Genomic DNA, 19,899 nt, shown 5'->3' with positions numbered 1-19,899 from the left:
TGTCCTATACCTTGGCAAGTCACCTAACCTCTTTGGCCTCAGTGTCTTGCCCATAAAATAAGTGTAATAATAGTACATATCTACCTCCCTAAGGGCTGTATAAGGATAAATAAATTAACACATGTAAATGTTTATCACAGTGCCCCACACATGGTAAGTGCCATATAAGTGATAATTATTCTTATTAGTTGTTGATGGATACTGGTTAACCTCTATGTGCCAGGCACTATTTTAAGCATCAGCCAAATCCCTCTGCTCTCATGCAGCTTACATTCTAGGTGGGGTGGGGTAGGCATTATGAAACAACCAAAAAAAGACTTGAAAAGTAAATATTTAATACGTTGGTTGGTGAAAGAAAAGCTGGGGTGGGAAGGGGTGTTGGGATGGTCTCACTTGTAAGAAGATCTTTGAACAGAAATTTGATAGACACGAGGGGGCAAGCCATTGGCCATGTGGAGGAAGAGCATTTCAGGCAGAGGAAACAGAAGATGTAAAGACCTGGATTAGGAGTGTGAACAGCAGGGAAGCCGAAGAGGGATGGGCAAGAGGGAGAGATGTAGGAGTGGTGGTAGGGGGCTAGATCTTATGGACAATAGTAAGGACTATGGGTATTTCCTGGAGTGAGTTGGGAAGCCGTTGGAGGACCAGAGGGCTGACGTGGTCTAATTTGCAATTTTAAAGGGTCATTCTGGGTGTAGGGGTGAGAATATGATGAAGCTACAAGGCAAGACAGAAGCAGGAAGACCATATCAAACCCTCAACAACATTTTGAGAGAAGGAATTATTGGAATCCTCACTTTAAAGATGAGGAAACTGAGGTATATGTATGATAGCAATTTAAAGCGAAGGAATAGAAGTACTGTCTGTTATTCAAATTTAGGTCTCTCTGGCCCCCAAGTCCTGGCTTTTCCTCACCACTGAAAAAATTACAAAAACTCAAGCTGTTTTCCTGTGTTTGCTGCAAAGAAATTTACAATTGAAGAAAAGCAAAATAGATTCCTGATTTTGTCCACAAATGACTCTAACTATCCCCAGAATTATCCTCAGATCTGTTCCCTAAACTTGCCCAACAAAACTCAATGCAATGCACCTGATTAAGATGACCCTTTTCCTTCTGGGGTCACACCAATGAGGCAAGTATGAAGCAACATTAGAATTACAGAAAATGCATTGTGATACTCTATCATACGTAATATTATTTTACTTGTAATTGGTTCCCATTCAATTGTATATACTTTAAAGAGGTTTATACTTTACAGTGTACGTAAGTTATAGCTAATGGAACAGATGATTAACTGTGGCATTTGGGGTTGTTTCTATAAAAAATAGGCATCAAAAATAGGCCTTTAGGATTATATGTTCTAATAACATTGGTTCTATGATAAGATTCAATTAGCTGCATATTATTGAGTCACAGTGCCTTTTCTATGAGCATAAACTAATTGCTACAATTGCAAAGATTACCTGAATTTTGTTATATGGTATTCCATGCTCCAGTAATATTTCAAATTTCTCATGCCCTTCTTGCTGACCTACTAGGAGATGCTAACTTCTGTACATGCAGGAGATGCATCATTCCCTGGCCACCAACTCATGAGATTAGTTGTGGCAAAGGGAGTTCATGGAGTTAGTAACTGGCCCATGTGCCATCAGAATTGGACAGAGTGCCCCCTTTAGCACAGTGCTGCTATAAAGCTGATGATTATGTCATTGTGCTGTATTGTAAGAATTAACACAAGCATAGTAAAACTAAAAAATTTCTTTCATCACCGGTGTGCTATTTCATTTCCCCAAATATTTTAATTTTAATGCTACTATGTGCTGGAGATGCAAATCTCAGTGCCATGGGAGCTCACAGTCTGCAGATAGCACTCTCCAGACTGTGTGGTAAGTACTATAATAACAGTTTTGAGGGGAGAAAGTGCTTTGGAAGGGTTAGGAAGGTGGTAGCAGGAATGCCTGATGCCTGAACTTTGTTTAAGAGATGATTAAGACCATCATCTCTTAAATTTGTTTCAACCACAGCAGTCCCATGCTCTAGTTGGCTCACATAGTATGTTCTTCCAATAATTCTTCAGTGCTGTAAGATCCTCCAATCCATGGGCCTGTCATTCATTTACTACGTATCACTTTCATCTTATCATCCTTTTCCTCCTTAGCTGGATTAGATTAGAAGATTGTGGCAGAAATTGTTAGCCCCCGGAAATGAGGCTGTGTCCGCTGGAACTCTAGCAGCCATCTGAGGCCAGGAGAAGGAGGCCCATACATTAGGGACAGCAGAGTACTAAGCTGGAAGGAGCCTGGTTCCTAACAACTTCCAAACCGATGCTGAAAAGCCTATTTCTGGATTTCATACACATGAGATGAGATGAAGCAATATTCTTCCAGTTTTCAGTCACATACAGAGAAACTTAAGTCCTAAACCTTCCCATTAACAAATTTATCCATTTTTCTATGACTAGACATATGATGCCTTCTCCCTTGCCATAATGGAAATAGTATCCCTTAGTGTTAAGGGCAGCCTAGTATTAAGGCCTTTGCTATGTAGTTATCCCCTCTCATTTATCACTTATTTCTCACTCTTCAGTCATTCTCACATCTTTGCATAACTAGCTTGGTTTTTTAACACAAGTCTCAGAATAATTATCATCTCTTCAAAAGGCTGCCCTTGACCAACATATCTAAGGTATTCTCTAGCCATTGTCTTAGTGCATTTTATTTAGACCACTTAAGGCAATCTGGAATGTAGGAAAGGGCCAGATTATCCCACCATAAGGTAAACTACTAGAGAATTTTAAAGAGGTGAGAGATAATATATCAATTAGTGATCAGAGGTTTAGCCACACTGGAGGTCATGCAGAGGTTGGATTGGGGGGAAAAAGACCCAATTTATGAGCCATTACAGAGGTCTACATAATAATGAGGGCATGAACCAAAGCAGTGCCTGTGGGGATTAGAGTAAGGGATCTGACAGACAGGAAGTTGAATCAAGAGTGGATTCACTTACATGTCTTTATAATGTGGCAGAGTGTCGTGATAGAGGCTTTGGAGTCAGAGACATAAATCGAATCCTGATTCCCTGTTTCAGTTGTGCAACCTTGAGAAGTCCTTTAACCAGTTGCCCTCATTGGTAAAGTAGTGATAATATCATACATTCCCTTTCGTCCTTATAAGGACTAAAATAAATCACGTGGATTATGACAATGCTCCCCTATTATGGTACCTGGCCCAAAATGGACTCCTATAGTAATCAGAACATAGGATGGGCACATCTGAAAAGCAGTAGTTAAGTCTTAAGGTTTTGTCAATTTAGGCAGTTGGGCAACAGCTGGACTATTGAACAGCAGCTTGGAGTTAAGTGATGCCATAATTATTGATCCTCTAGCCCAGAAGGGAGGTGGAAGGGGATATCATAGAGCATAAAATGTTAGAGTAAAAATGATAATAAAATAGTGAATAATTACATTTGAATGATACTTTAATTTCAAATGTGCTATTCAAGAAAATTGCTTTTGAATGGGCCAAAAAAAGTAGAATGAAATACATGTAACCATCACCAGCTTTAATGCTTACCATAATTTTACCATTCTTTTTTTTACTATTCTTATTTAATCTATTCCCTCTATTCTTTTCTATAAATCCTTATTGTTCAGATTATTACAGTTGTTCCTCTTCCCCCCCCCCCCCTAATTCCCATCCCACCCCTGGCCCTTACCCCCCACCCCCACCTTGTCCGTAGGTATACGATTTTTGTCCAGTCTCTTCCCACACCCCCACACCCCCTCCCCTCTGAGAATTGTCAGTCCACTCCCTTTCTATTATATTATCCTGCTGCTGGCCAAACAGCTGAGGGCAATTCCCCTAACCTGAAAATCCTTTATTGTTACCAAACCTTATCTTTGATATGTATGTCTGCTTTGCTAACGGGGAAAAAATGTGTAAATAAAAAGTCATGGATCCAGACATTCAGGGAGCCCATTCCACTAGAGAAGGGTATCCATCTGGCTCCCACAATGCCTTCCAAATTTATATTTCTTGTTCAGTCTCTATCCATTTATGTGTCAGCCCCTTCTTCAGATTCCTGAACCCTTGCTGCAAAAAGTCTGCAGCACAGGAAAAGCAGGATAGATGTTTGATCCTTTATTTATCAAGGTTAAGATTAACTTTTAATTTTATTAAATTTCCAGGGGAGATAGGGAAATTTCATTAAGAACTTGTGGATTTTTATATATTCGAAGTGTTTAGATCTATTGCAACTATTATTATTTGACTCCTGAGTAGTACTTTGTAATTTGCAAGATGCCTAACATTCATTAGTCATTTAAACCTCACAGACAGCTCTGCGAAGGTAGGTATTATTACCCAGTTTTACAAATAAATCTAGAACATATGGCTTGAACCAGACTTGGTGTCCTTTGTTCTTCCATTAAAAATAATGGTTGAAAGAAGCAGAATGTTAAAGGAAGCTGGATTCTTTTTCTCTTTTTTCTGATTTTGAGATTAAACAGCAAATGTCTTTAACCAGCGGGACTGTGATATTAAGCGATATACACTTTAGAAGGCATTACTTGTAGCAAACACTGGTGAGAATAATGTTATGCTGATAATACTGTAACTTAGTAAATAGCCTGTCTCAACTTTGTTTGTGAAGCATTTCAATTTTGATTACTCTGTGTGGGATCTACTGCTCAGATGTATGTCATTTTATGGTCTGCCCATGTCTGGGGAGTTGGCATTACATGCTGCCTAGTGTTTTTAATTCAGAACTTCTCCTAAAAGAAACCTTAGCCTCGTATGCTCAAACTCTAGTTTTAATAGCATAAGCTATTTCTTTCTTAGATAGCTTTGTGGGCATAGTAATAAAATAAAAAACACAAAATCACTGATGAGATGAAAATTGAGCTCCCTGCTTCTGTGCAGCCATGTAGGTAAAACAGTAATTGGCTCTGATAATAACTTTTGTTCTTACAAACCAAAGTCTAAATGAGAGTCACATTTGATATATCTGCTTGTAATTACTATCAAAGGGGAGAATAAAGTATGGATTATTTAGTGACTCAAGATAGGTGAAGTAAATTGGTGTCCTTTCTTGACCAATTTAAGAAAAATTTCAGAAATTATTTCTGATACTTATTTTACTGTTGGTAAAAAACAATCACCTTTCAGAGCATGCTTTCCTGCTTAATGGATTGATTAATTTTGTGTTTAAATCTATAATTGTTTTTCTAGGAAAATCTGGGTCTGATAAGGCGGCTTATGCTGATAAGTATTTTGCTATACATCTCCATAGATGTAACTTGTAAAATTGTAAGATAAATTCAGATTATGAATGAATGTAATCGTGATCTTCAGTGAAACCATTTGATATGTTAATTTTATTTAAATGTAGGCTTACCTGTATGTTTTTGAAGGAAAATTAAATCACGTGTGCTGCATATTATTTTGGTATACACATGCTTTGGGGCCAAAATAGTAACTCTTAGAACATTAATATTTTAAAGGACATTTCCCATGGCTTTATAAGCCAACTAACAAAGAATTGATATTGCAACATATCTTTTCTGTTGTGTTTCTGCTTATATTTTGATTTCTTATCAGAACTATCCGTGCCAGGGCCACAGAAATGTAAAACTGAGCAGAAAACAACTGACTTGAATGCCAGTTTTAACAATAATTTGGTATTTGATCATTTCTTTCTTACACCAGTCCCATAGCCCCAGAAAGTTGAAGGACCATAATAAAACTAAGAAAATTACAATGGCCCACTAGCCAGTGATCCCAGGGTTAAAAAGTTCTAGCAAAGCTTAGTCCTGACAGATGAAGCTGTTCCCTTCAGTTATGTCCAGAATACACATTTAAAACACCCTAATTGTAGAAACCACATCTAGACAATTTAACACATATTGGTAATATCCTAATCCTTTGTAGAATGAGAATTATTCTGAAAGTTGAATTAAGAAAAAACAAATTATGTTCAGGTATTCATTTAGATGAAAGAGACAGCCAGCTTCGATGCAAACACTCGGAATAGTGCTGAGTGTGGGTTAGCCACGGAAGGAGACCCCCTTATAGCTGCTGGCACAGGATTATTTTTGTGACCACACGTACTTCAAGGAGAAGGGAATAGATCAGTCTTGTTTGCAATCTGGGTCCCTGCATGGGTTAAATAAAGTGGGCAAATATTTAAATATTTGGTTTAAAAACTATTAGAAAAATAAAAGGAAGGTTTGGCTCCTATATTAAGAAGTAATTAGACAGCATACATTCTGTAGATATTTTTGCAATCTTCCGCTTTCCTTCAACCTTAGACTTAGCCCATTGAACTAATCTGGTTCCTACAACCAGTTTAGCAATTGCATCATATCCCTCAGAACAGACACTCCATTGAAAGGAAATCAGGTGTTGTAATCCCTTACAATGCCTCCTTTTAAACGTTATAGACCACATATTTATAATTCATATGGAAAGTCCAGAATGGGACACATGGAAGAGGCAGAAAATATTAATAGATTGGTAGTTACCAGGGGCTGGATAAGGAGGTAATGGGGAGTGATTGATAATGGATTTGAGGGTTTTTTTTTCAGTGATGAAAATGTTACGGAATTAAAGAGGGATTTTGGTTGCCATGACTGGCTGGCACAAGTTGTTTGGAGGGTCATCCTATACACCAAAAGGTGGCAAGTTTGATTCCCAGTCAGGGCACATGACCCCGGCTGGAGGCCCAATTCCTGGTTGAAGTGCATATAGGAGGCAACTGATTGACGTTTCTCTCTTACATTGTTGTTTCTCTCTTTCTCCCCCTTCCTTGCTCTCTAAAATCAACAAGCATATTCTCAGGTGAGGATAAAAAATAATCTCTCTATATAAAAGGCTAATATTCTAAGTGTCTGTCTAACCAGTAGCTATGATGCGCACTGACCACCAGGGGGCAGACAATGCAGGAGCTGCCCAGCTGCAGTGACTTGGCAGCAGCAGTTCTCAGGTGATAGCACCCTGAAACCAGAGGGCAGGGAGCCTGATTCCTCACGGCAGGGCACGCCCGCGCAGACGCGTGCACGTGTGTGTATGTATGTATGTATGTATGTATGTGTGTGTGTGTGCAATTCCACCTTAGGCTGTGGGTTACGTTGTTGCTGGGGCACTATGGGCACCGAATCTGGATTACTGCACACTTGCGTTTGTGTTCCATACCCTGTACGACAGCAACTTTGCAGAGTGCCCTCTCACTCTCTGGGACCCCTCAGGGGATGTCGGAGAGCTGGGTTTGGCCAGGTCCCCACAGGCCAGGCTAAGGGACCCCCCCTGCCGGAGGGACCCTGCTCACTCAGCAAATGCCCTTTGAACCACAGCATCACCCCAGGTGCGGCTGGCCAGTGAGCGACCGTGGGCGGTTGGCTCCAGGGCATGTCCGGCCCATCTTGTCCAGTCCCACCCCGATGGCCATCTTCTAATAAATTTCCTTTCAATGTGCACAAATCTGCGCACCGGGTCACTATGTGTTTTCCCAAAAATAAGACATCCTTTGAAAATAAGACCTAGAGCATGGAAAGTTAAGACATCCCCTGAAAATAAGACCTAGCGCATGGAAAGATAAGACATCCCCTGAAAATAAGGCCTAGCACAACTTTGGGAGAAAAAATTAATATAAGACACTGTCTTATTTTTGGGGAAACATAATAATAATAAAGAGGGGTGATAGGTAATGGTTATACAACTTTGTGAATATGCTAAAAGCCACTGAATCACACACTTTCTAAAGAACTCTGATAGTATATGAATTGTACCACAATAAGAAAGTCACAAGACTTCAGAAACTGTTGGTAATAACATATTTCTTAAGTGTCAACTTACTTTTTAGCATCAGTCATAGAATGCCAAAGCTGTGTATGGGAGGGGACGGGGGAGAGGAAAGGGGAGGATTGAGGAGGGTGAACAGTTCTTCAAGAGACCATAAGCCTGTCACATTTTAAAAATAAAGATAACGGCTTCCAAAGGGGGAAGTTACTTACCCAAGGTCAGTCCAGGGGAGAGCAAGACTGGAACCCAGGTCTCAGGACACCTCTCCGTGCCCCTCTCCACCACCCCTGCGGGCCTACACTGCTGGTGGCTATTTAAGCATCTCTGCTGGAACTCATCTGAATTATATAAAATGAGGAACATGTGCTTCAAATGATATGCTTTCTTTTTTCTTTTTTTTTTCCTTTCTAATGAAAGCATGCATTTTTCCTATAAATAACAGTAGCTCTGTGAAGGAGTAAATAAATTTGTTGTGGTAAATGTACCAAGTCCAAACTGAGATTTACCTGTAACTGTCCCTTGAGGAGAATGCCGCATTAACAGACCGAGGGAGCCCTCTACCTGTGTGTCTGTAGTACAGATTCCACTGGCAAAATCCTTGACCTGGAAAGCTAAAAACAAACGGAGACCAGGTATTCTATAGTCCTTTGTCCCACCTTGGTTGGCATCTACCATTCTCTCTGAAAAAATGAATGCTGTCTGAAGATGTATTTGTATGAGCAATAGGATACATGGAGGGAGATCTGCAGAAGATTCCTTTTCTGGGAATAAATGAGAACAATTAACAGCAGAAATAAAAGACCCAAATGTGTATTTTTCCCCCCCAGTGAAAACTACATTAAAATAATTCTTTTCAAAGAACTTTTATACTCCTTTGAGGATATACGATATTAGTAAGCAGTTTTGTTTATCCAGCATGAAAGTTTCATTGTTTCTTTGTTTCAGCGAAAGATAGGGTTGGATGTAAAAATCATGCAGGATCCTGAAAACCTCCGCCACAGAGCTGCTGTCAATGAGAACTATGGAATCAGTTTGCCAAGTATTAATCAGAGAAAAGCAGGTGTAAGTAATCAGTTGTTTTCATGAGCTCTTAATCTTTTTAAGAACAAAAAAGGCATACGTTAGTAGTGTAAGATATAATGTAGATCTTAAGTAAAGATTTTGATCCCTTTGTTCTTGGAATTTAATGGAGCGGCTTTCATGCTGTTTATAATTAGAAATGATTACAACATGTGAACCTGTTTTTAAAAGATTCATTGGCCGCTCATTCAGATTTTTTCTATTTTGTTTTATGGTCCTAAATAATCTAGTACCGTGATTTTTAACAAGGGTGAGCGAATTTAACAACAAAGAGAATTAGTAGAGACATTTTAAGTATTTTATTTCTTTGATAATAGGTTTAGTTCAGAAGGAAACAACAGCGTGGTATCAGCGTCAGTGGTGGATACTGATGCAATCCACACAATTTTAAAGAAATCATCCTAAACCTGAAGCCAGCAGGGATATTTCTTCAGGTCGGCAAAATGACGAGAGGGGAAAGCAATCCCATGCATCAGGGTTCTCAGAGTCTGTGCCTATGTTTGCACTGGTTTTCTGGTGAGCGAGGAAGCACGGGTGGGCTTTTTCTGTGTTGTGAGGTTTTCGTAAAAGAATGAAGAGGAATGCCTCATTTAATTGGAAAATTGTTTTATTTGAGATTATTTCTGATACTAAAAACAATTATAGAGGTGACATTTATACATTGTTGAATACAGTTTTAACCTTTGGCTTCTCTCAAACGCTCTTGAATGTATTTGGTCAAAATCAAAACTAAAAACGGATTCATTTTAGAATTGCCAAACCACTTCTAACCATCATACCAGCATCTTAATCTTCCAAACGGCCTGCATAGCCATTTTCAACAGCCTACTTCATTCATAAAACTGTGTAATATATATTTTTAGTTTCTTTATATGCGCTTTTTGTTAGTCTAAGGTTTGGTTTAAGAGTACTTTATCATATCATAGAAATACTTGTATAGCCTCAGAAATAACCAGAAAGTTAGGTATTTTTATTCCTGCTGAAACTTTGTTTAAAATGTCGCCATGAATAATGTGAAAGAGTTTTGATCTGCTCCCATGAGCCCAAAGGCCTTGAAATAAAAATATTGTTTCTGTGGCTGTGGAGGCAGAAGCAGATTTCCCTTTTGTTGTTGTTGGTTTTCCCCCTTCAATCTAAAATTAATATTGGCTTAGCTGGCGGAGCGCTGAGGCTTGTAGCCCAAGGCAACTGCGGCATCTCATGCAAACTTTTCCTGATGAGCACTGGGGTTTAAAAAGGCATAATTCCAGATTTTGAGAGGATTATGCTTTGCTTTAATGCATCTTACTGAAGACATAAATAGGAATTCAAAATTATATCAAAATTTGCGGTAGAATCTTAGTCCTTTATTATGTATTTTTTTCCAATTCCAAACTAGGCTAAGAGCCTTGGCTATGTTGAACGCAGAGAATATGGGGAAGCTCTTTGCCTTGTCTGACATATAGATAATCATGCTCATTTGATGTATTAAAAATGCCCCTTTTTCATGAAACCGGAGTTTATAAAACTGACACCAGAGAGCTTTAACATGTATATACTTTAGGTACATTTTACTCAAATTGACTATTAGTATTTCAGTCAAAACAGTTGACCCTATCTTTTTATGTTGGCATATGTATATATGATGGTGCTGACTAAAAATAGCATTTTCATTTTGGATTTATAAAATGGAGGCATAGTGCAAAAGGCCCTGTGAGAGAAATATTCAGGTGTTTGGTTTTAAACAACCGTGCAGAGCACTTGGGAATAAATCCAGTTGTGATTTACCACTCATAAGACTGTTTTTGAAAGCACTTACCCAAACTGAAGCAATGCATCTCCTGTTATGATGTATAGTTAATTAGAAAAGCGGCATCAAGGCTAATCGCTTTTAGAACTGCTCCAAACACTCAAAGGGGATTATTATTTGGCTGCCGAGGGCCATGTGTTTCCTTACTTTTGAAACTTAAACAGCTTGTCAAAGCCTGTAAATAATCTCAGGCATTTTTTTTTTTTTTTGATGGAGTAAACTTGAATATGTTGCTAATTTACATGATCAGTTCTTAGAAATGTATTTTGTGAAGAGGTACATCCTTCCTGATAATAAGAGGCTGGTGTAAAGATTCTAATGCATTGAAAACACATACCCCAGACACACGTGTACAACCCCCTAACCCCCCCAAACCTGCCTTCAGCATATTATATCCTATGAACTCTATTAGTACAATCAATTTACAACAAAATATTAAAAGTGAAACTTACTGATGATTCTTCCAATACTTTAAATGTGCGTAATAATGATGATGATGATGGTAATCCCCCTGGCAGGTTTGTGAGAAGGGCCTTGTAGACATGGGGAGACCAGAAGGAACCTCAGAAACTGTACTGACTGTCGTTTAGTTCCAGCTAGACATTCCAGTGCAGCACATCAAAAGATCTGCAAGAAAATTTGACTTTGATTTACCCTTTAAAATAAAAAGGGTTTCTTAAAAGATGTGAAACACAGATCAGTGAACATGAATTTTAAAAGAACGATTATGAATGCATAACAAAATAGCCAAACAAAACATTGCTTTCAGTGGCTGTGGCAAATAACTCTGATTATAACTGTTATGACCTAGAAAAGAATCGTAAAAACATTTTTCTTTTTGGCAAGATGCGAGTTGCTGTAGAATTATACTATAGTTCTCTGGTCCCACTTTCCAAATAAATAAATATATAATGCAATGTAAACTTAGAATCTTTTATTTATTCATGAGGTTGGATTTAATACTATTATGATTTCTACATTTTATGAGTCATCCGTTATGCAGTGTTTCTCACTAACTTAGTTGGGTAGCAACCGCACTTCACAAATCATAGTTCCATTCTTTACTGTTTCACGTGGGGTGTGCATGGTAATCTTTCTCACGGAAAGCACATTCATTTCTGAGATGATAAAGTAATGGAAAGCGAGGCAATTGTGTTAATGTCAGATGATTAGAAGAAGCATCAGAAGTAAGGGGCGGGGGCAAGGAGGAGGGAGGGGGGAAGAAGGGCTATTTCAAAACATGATTGTTTTAAGCCCATGCATATGGCCACAATTACAGTCACAACATAATTTGGCAACGATAGCAGAATTAGATTTAAACAAATTGATGTTACACTGCAGTAATTCAGAACGAGCTTGTTGCATTTATAAACCATAACAAGAAGCAGAGTGAATTAATAAAGCCTTCTTGTCACTAAAAATAAAAAAGGGAATAATTGCTGAGATGGAGTTAACTTAACAGATGACTGCAGTCAGCATCCTTTCAGCCTAGAGACGGGGAAGTGAAGGTCACCCCCATCTCAGATGACACGGAGGGAACGTTTTGTTGGTAAACAAATTAATCTTTTGAAAGGTCGCCATTTGTTTTAAGTTTTTATCCAGTTCTTGTCATCTGGAATCAGAGATTGACTGTCATCCCACCAGGCAGGGGTGCGGTGGAAGCAGACAAAGCTGCTCTGTACATATCAGCACTCCTTGACAAAACTCGCCGCCTGATTGGGATGCTATGGGCTGCTGGTTTACAGCTGTCTCCGGACAGGAACCGAGGCCCACCCCTGAATTCCAATAAGATGGGCCTGCATATTCCGCCTGCTGTAAGCTGGCCCTCTGCCCGCAAGTAAAATGTATTGCAGTTCAAGCCAGCAATTATCTCTTTTACTTCCTTCTGTGCTGCTTCTGTTCCCCTTTTCCGAAAACAGATGTGGGTATTCGCTCAAGTTCGGCTTCTATTCTTTCCCACACCTGCCGGGGCAGAATTTTGACAGAGGCAGGGTTTAAGGGAGCCAGCAGACAGCGATCAGATGTAATCTCGTTCAAAGCAGTTTAAAAAGAAAATGTTGATTTTTCAGGAAATGTGGAGTCAGCATGTTGGTTCCCCACCCCCCTCTTTTTCCCAGGAGCATTTGGTAAATTAAATTAGTTGAACAAAAGGACATTCCAAAATGCCATATCCTATTGATGACACAGTCACTGCTCAGACTGCGGCGGCCAGTGAAAGAGAGCTTTCCTTCAGGTTGCTTAGAGAGATTCTGGAAGAAACAATGACTTCTGCTCGTGGCCTGCAGCCTCTGAAATGTATTCCACACCTGCGGTAGCAGTGGTGCTGGCTGCAGTGGTGTATTGTCTTGGCAAGTTGTGTCATTTTAGAATTTTAATTCTGCATTGGTTTGGAGTTCTGGGAAAGCTGAAGACAGTGATAGGACAGTTGCCATTGGCTGGTGTCAGGTCTTCTCGCCCAAGCCCATGCTCTGGGAGTGAAAAGAGTCAATTAGAGGCTATCCCCTCATTGGATAATGTTCATAGGAAATCCGGTTGTGGTGACTTCTGGAGAATGCTGTGTATCTTGAATTTCTGTGCTGAGATCCTACATCCACACCCAAGCCAACCCCATGCTGAACTCCAAATATTCTTAGCTCTGGGAATGGTGATTCTGGATCAGAATGCCTGGTGTGAATTCTCACTAGACTGGGGTCTCCTAGAAACAGCCTCCATTTCCTCATGTGTGAAATGTCCATAATTAGGCTTTCTCACAGGATTGTATTGAGATTTAATATGAGATGAAGCCAAGGTTCTGGCACTAAGATGTGCCATAAATATTAGTTATGATTGTTGGCAATTTTCACATGTTACATGGTGCCATGTTTTAGACTGTCCTCTAAAACTTACATTATTGTAGAGGCTGGGAGAGAGGAGGAGTATATACTGAGCTGCCTTCCAACCTAGAAGTGAAGTAACAACTTTCTGGCCCCCAGTAGCTATGGTTGCACAGAGCATCCTCCCACTGGGCCATCTGATGGAGCTTACCTAATGAGACCCGATGCTCCTGAATTCAGCCTTGCCACTAGCTAGCTGTTTCTAGAAGCAAGTTACCTACCTGATTCATTCTTCTTGTCCTCATTTATAAAATGGGTAGGCTATATAGGAGGCACTTTGGTGTGGGGGGAAGGATTTGGAGTCGGACAGATCAGAGCGTGGGACCTACCTGCCATTTTCCAGGTGTGTGCCCCCCCATGTAAGCAAATTAATGTCTCGGATCCTCAGTTTCCTCTTCTATAAAGTCAGGATGATGGTGGCTACTAGGCAATGGTGTGATGGGGGTTACAGGTAATATATTAACACTGCAGTCACATAATAGTTGCCTAATAAGGTTTTTGCATTTATGAAAAATGAATTAAAATTAAAAAGCTCATATTTCCTTCTCCCTTGTTCTAAAACCAGTGTGTTGAGAAAAGGATCTGATTTGGCTCTGTCACACTCCAGTGTAAATGAGTGATGGGCTCAATGCTCTGGTTTTCAAATTGTTACAGAGAACTCCAATGCACTTCAGGAAGGCTATAGGCATTTAACTCATATTTCATTTTTTGATAAATATTTTAAAGTTTGCCTGACTGGTGTGGCTCAGTGGATGAGTATCCATCCGTGCACCAAGAGGTCGCTGGTTCGATTCCGGTCAGGGTAATGCGTCCAGGTTTCAGGTGTGATCCTCAGTAGGATATGTATAAGAAGCAGATTATCAATGTTTCTCATCAATGTTTCTTTCTCTCTCCTTCTCCCTTCCTCTCTCTCTAAAGTCAATAAAAACATATTTTAAATAAAGTATAATAAAGAATAATACATACTTCAGTTAGATACCATCTTAATTGGAGCTATCAAGTTCACTCCGTGAGCACATGGACACATGCATGTGCATGGGTGCATGCGTGTTCATGCACATGTTCATTTAAACTTTTATAAAGGTATCTTTATGAGATAGAGTGCATCTCTTTACTAGTCATTATTAAGATCAATTATCTCATATAAACTACAATAATCATTCAAATGATGAGCTAATGATACATGTCAAGGCCTTTAAGCAGTGCCTCACCCCTAGTAAGCATTCAATGAATGTTAACTGGTATCAATGTTACAACACATGTGCTGGTATTCATTAAAAGATGGGCAAGTTCTCTGGTGCACACATTTGGGGCAGCATACCAGTCAGTTGTACAATTATAATACTGCATAATGCATCGTGATAACACAGTATTATTGATCCTTTCATTGCTCACTTTAGGTTTGGGTTGGCTCTTACCTGGTTAGAAATGTGCCGTACAATCTTCACTTGGCATCACAAGGTTGCCATGTTACTTTATGACTGCAGATAAAAGACAAGGAATACAGCATCATCTTAAAATATGGACTCACCATACAAAATAAAGTAGGTTGTTTTGAAACTGAATATCTGAAAGGGAAAAGTGCTGAGGTAGCCCAAAAGAATTTAAATGGGACAGGATGGAGCATATTAAAATGTTACAAGACACATTTGAAAAGTACTTTTGAGCATTCAAATCTTCAATAAGACTTATTTTATTTTTGAAAATATGTTTTATAGATTTTTAGAGAGAAAGGAAGACAGAGGGAGAGAGAAAGACAAACATTGATGTGAGAGAAATAATGATTGGTTCCCTCCTGTATGCTCCCCGACCAGGGATCAAATCCACAACCTGGACATGTTCCCTGACCAGAAATAGAACTGGCAACCTTTTGGTGCATGGGATAATGCCCAACCATTTGAGCCATTGGCCAGGGCAATGATAGCATTTATTAAGTGGGCCAGACACTGTGCTAGGTGCTTTATGTACCCCTTGACACCTGAGGAAAGTACGACTAAGATTTAGCTATCTGCCTAAGGTTATGAAGTAAGTAAGGGAGTCAGGATTCAAATTATTCACGAAGTCTATTTGTCAAATCTCCCGAAATTGAATACTTAACAACTAATCCTTAATTATTAAGGAACATGAGTACTTGTTAGATATTGTTAGTGATTCTATTTTAAAACAAAAATTCCTGCTCTTCCTTAAGACTTCTGACTTATTTTAATTGAAGAAAATCATGCGATTATAAGTACCATAACAAATTGTTAGCTATTTGAAATTACTTATCTGTTTACCTGAGGATTTTCTGCACCTTGTGCAGGCAAAATAAAACACAGACACATTGTCTGCTGTGATGGATGTAAGATTACAGTTATTACCTATAACTCTTGATTTCATAATTTGCTTTCATCAAAACAGCCTCATTGTTGCCAGTGCTGATTCATATATACATATAAATATATATAACTAACATAAAGGGCGGGGCCAAAAAAGGCTTACACTTGTGAGTATGTGAGTTCACTCTTGCATTATTATTTATTAATTACTGTATTATTCTCCATGTAAACAACTGCAAATTTACTTGTGCCCTACTTATTTATATACATATTTATAAAATTATACTCAATTCCCATAAAACTTGCATTTATTTACATATCAGCATTCTACTTAAGGTTGCATTTGAAAAATAGATTCTATTGCTGAAAATAAATTTAAAAATCTTTGGCACTAGAGTATTACCTCTCCCATGGGCTTTTGCTTTTTAACAAGAGTAAATCCTCTATTTAATTAAACCCGAGGAGTTAGACTCTATTAAGGGATTTCAAGCCTGAGTGGGCAGGGAGAGGAGGGACTTGGGAGATGCAGGGAGCGAGCCTGTGCACTGCCCTGGAATCCTCCCAGGTCAGGAGCCACCTGCTAACTAGGATCCCTGGTGGCATCCGGCACCTTTGCACTCTGTGACTTGAGATTTGGACTTGAATTTGGTATTTGTTTGATTTTGTACTAAGAGGTTATGCTTCTAATCTCATAGTTCCACGTAGATGAGCCAAAAATTAGGTCGATAGAGGAGCCTGAGTCAGCTCTGTGATAGATTTAAGGCACAAGGGGCCCATGGACAGAACTGTGTTATAATATAATTGGTTTCCAATGTTTATTATTTTATGCATTTATAAAACACTATTCTGAAAAGGCGTTCGTAGGCTTCACCAGACCGCCAGAGGGTGAACCCCCAAACTATTGTAGAACTCTCCCTGATAGGCCTCCTTTTCATTCACGCAAATATCCAGTGTGGGGCCAACTATGTGTCAGAAAAGAGAAGTAACTTAAAAACTCTGTGTTCCTGTGGATGAAAGATCCACTCCTCTCAGTTGATGGTGCATAAAACCTGAAAAGAAAAAAAAAAAGTGGGTGTATGTAGACTGCCACTCCAGATTTTCATAAGAATTGCATCTTTGTGAGTGAAAATATAAAACTTCATGCTTTCCTATTGCAAGCAGGAAAATGGAAAAGCTACAAATGTGATAATACTTGCAATATTATAGAAAGTGTTCTGTTTAAAATGAGGCAAACGAGAAGTACTACAGCAAGTAGAACAATAGCATTAGCCATAAGAGAAATGGGCCTCATAGAGCTGTTTTTATCATGACCCAGGTTAATTATCTCCTGAGAGGTACTTGAGATGAATAAATACTATTGCTGTGTTCTCCAATATTCTAACCCATTGTACCTTAAACTGTACTTGGAATCAAGTGTACAATTCTAGCCTTTTAAAACCTCTTTGGTAGAATAGAAGTAAGTATCCACAGACGATAGTGATTCACCCTATGCTTTCTTTAAAAGCATAGCTTCGGAGTCAGAACGTGTTACTTGAGCCCTGGAAATGCCTATTCGGAGGAGATCCTTCTCGCTGGGCCTACTGCAAAGACCACTCACCTGCAGCCCACACCTTATTTCTTTGCTGATAATACTAATTAGACTACATTCCTATTTGGGGCCTTGGTCTTTTAAATCAATTTCAACATGTTGTTGACCACATGATCATGTAACTTATTTATTTTGTTTAACACTCAGAGTTGGGAACTGGGGCGGGGGGGGGGGGGGGGGGGGGGCAGGGGAGGGTTAGAGGGGGAAGAGAGCAAGAGGGGAGGAAACATCTTCCTGTCACCACTTCATACTTCCTACCTAAATAATTGTACTACCCAGAGAAGGAGAGAAACCCTGGCTGGAAGAAACAGGATACATCAGGAAGAAAAAGAGAAAGATATTATAGGAATAGATGTGGGAAGGAACCGTTCATAATGAAAAGTATTCTTGGGGGATTTCTTGGCAAGATACCCTGCTTCCCTCATCTCCCCATGCTTCCCAAGCCACTTAGAGCAAAAGAATTAATTTCTGATGCCTGGCTGGTGAGAGGCCCAGATATGGCTGAGGGTTAGGTTTAACTTTACAGCAAGTCCTCACTTAACATCATTGATAGCTTCTGTGACTTTAAGGGAAACAACACACAACAAAACTAATTTTACTGTAGTCTCCTGGATATAAACCAAAGTTCTTATGGCATCTCAGCCATGCTTTCACAAAACAATGTGGAACGAAATGCCCATCAAGAATCTGCTATACACATCTCACAGAAGCCTGCCTGAGTACCTAACTACTCCTTTAAGAGGCTCCTAAGAAAACTCTTTTATGAGTTTCAAAATACCCTTTTCTATTTCCAACTTACAAGGGGACAATCTTTGTAAAAGTTATCAGGAGAAGTTGTAAAGTGAAAGCAGGCACTCATCCAAGGGAGGTAGCTGACCATCAAGAAAGTTATCTCGACTTCCTTCCTTCCACACGTTTCAAGGTGTAACTGATATCTAATACTGGATTGTTTTATGTAATGCTAATTTAGGGGGAAAGAGGATTGACTCTTTCAGCAGAGGATTTTCAAAAACTGTAGCCCCCTCATTATGGAATTATTGTTTAATCTAAAGCATTAAAATCCCAGGGGAAGTACCTGCCCCCATCTTCCCACAGCCTTGCATTTATTCCCTTTAGCCGTAGTTTCAAGCGAAATACTTATATTTTACTTATTTTTAAAAAATATATTTTATTGTTGTTGTTTTTTTACAGAGAGGAAGAGAGAGGGGTAGAGTTAGAAACATCGATGAGAGAGAATCATTGATCAGCTGCCTCTTGCACTCCCCCTAATGGGGATGTGCCCACAACCAAAGTACATGCCCTTGACCGGAATCGAACCTGGGACCTTTCAGTCCGCAGGCCGGATGCACTGAGCCAAACCGGCTTGGGCGAAAGACCTATATTTTAATGGAAGGGAAAGCAATTCCCCCACAATCTCCAGTTTCTAATCTCAGACACCTGCAGGACGTGTAGCGGTGCCTCCAGGGCTCCAGGCTGCGTTGTAAACGGCCATGTACCACCTGCTCTGGAAACTGCATGTGGGGTAAAAGCCGGCCCTTCCAACTACTTCTCTGTGTTTTGTGTGGTGGTAAGCACAACATACACAGGTTGTCTCATGTAATCCTCTCCATAACCCTGCAGGTTAAGTACTGTTACTACTTTCATTTTATACTCGGGGAAACTGAGGTGAAACTGGTTAAATAACTTGCCCTAAGTCACAGAGCTATAGGCCAAAACGTCATCATTCAAATCCAGCCAGTCTGACGTCCAAGTTGGCATTCTTAGCCCTTATTCTGAACCGCCTGTATGGATCTTTGGGGAAGGTGATTTGACCTGCCTCCCAAGGATAGATCTGAGACCACATCAAGAATGTTTCCTCAATGACCAAGGAATTTGTGGGCAAACGTCTCTGCCATGGTCTGGGAAGAGAAGTAAAAGATCAAACTACTTAGTAAGAGGCAACATTAACTCAAGAATTAGAGCAAGAAGAGGAGCTGGTAGTCCGTGCTCCTCCAGCTTTATTGAGGTACACATGACATGGAATGCTGAGGTACACATGACATGGAATTAGGTGTACAGTGTGATGATTAGATGCATATATATATCATGAATTTATTAGCATAATAAGGTTAGTTAACACTTCAGTCATCTCACATAATTGCCGTGTGTATGTGTGTGTGTGTGTGTGTGCGTGCCTAAGTATGGTAAAACATTTAAGATACACTCTCTAGAGCTGGTGTTTTTAAGATGGAAACTTCCCCCAAATAGATTGTAAACCCCTTGAGGGCAGGGGCCAGATCTCCAACATAAGGCATAGTGTCCAATCTGGTCCAAATCCAATCTGTGTGTATGTGGTTAATGACTTTGAATGACTTGTTAAGGGCCTGTGTAATTGAGTTAGGCTGTGTCAGGTTAATTTAAGTAATGAAATTTCATGTACCTCATCTGACTACATTTGTAGAGAACTCCTCTTTT

The 19,899-nt window shown here is 39.5% G+C and overlaps 1 protein-coding gene across 1 annotated transcript in view; it reads left to right on the top strand.

Moving 5' to 3' along the window:
* IQCH (IQ motif containing H) overlaps positions 1 to 19,899 on the top strand; it is a 197,268-nt gene that overhangs the window by 27,154 nt on the left and 150,215 nt on the right. The window contains exon 5 of the mRNA XM_036437981.2: positions 8,743 to 8,859. Coding sequence (XP_036293874.1) covers positions 8,743 to 8,859 — 117 coding nt within the window. The remainder of the gene's footprint in view (positions 1 to 8,742; positions 8,860 to 19,899) is intronic.

The sequence above is a fragment of the Pipistrellus kuhlii genome, unplaced genomic scaffold (genome assembly GCF_014108245.1).
Source record: "Pipistrellus kuhlii isolate mPipKuh1 unplaced genomic scaffold, mPipKuh1.p scaffold_m20_p_1, whole genome shotgun sequence".
Lineage (NCBI taxonomy): Eukaryota > Metazoa > Chordata > Mammalia > Chiroptera > Vespertilionidae > Pipistrellus > Pipistrellus kuhlii.
This window is presented reverse-complemented; position numbering and strand designations above follow the sequence as displayed.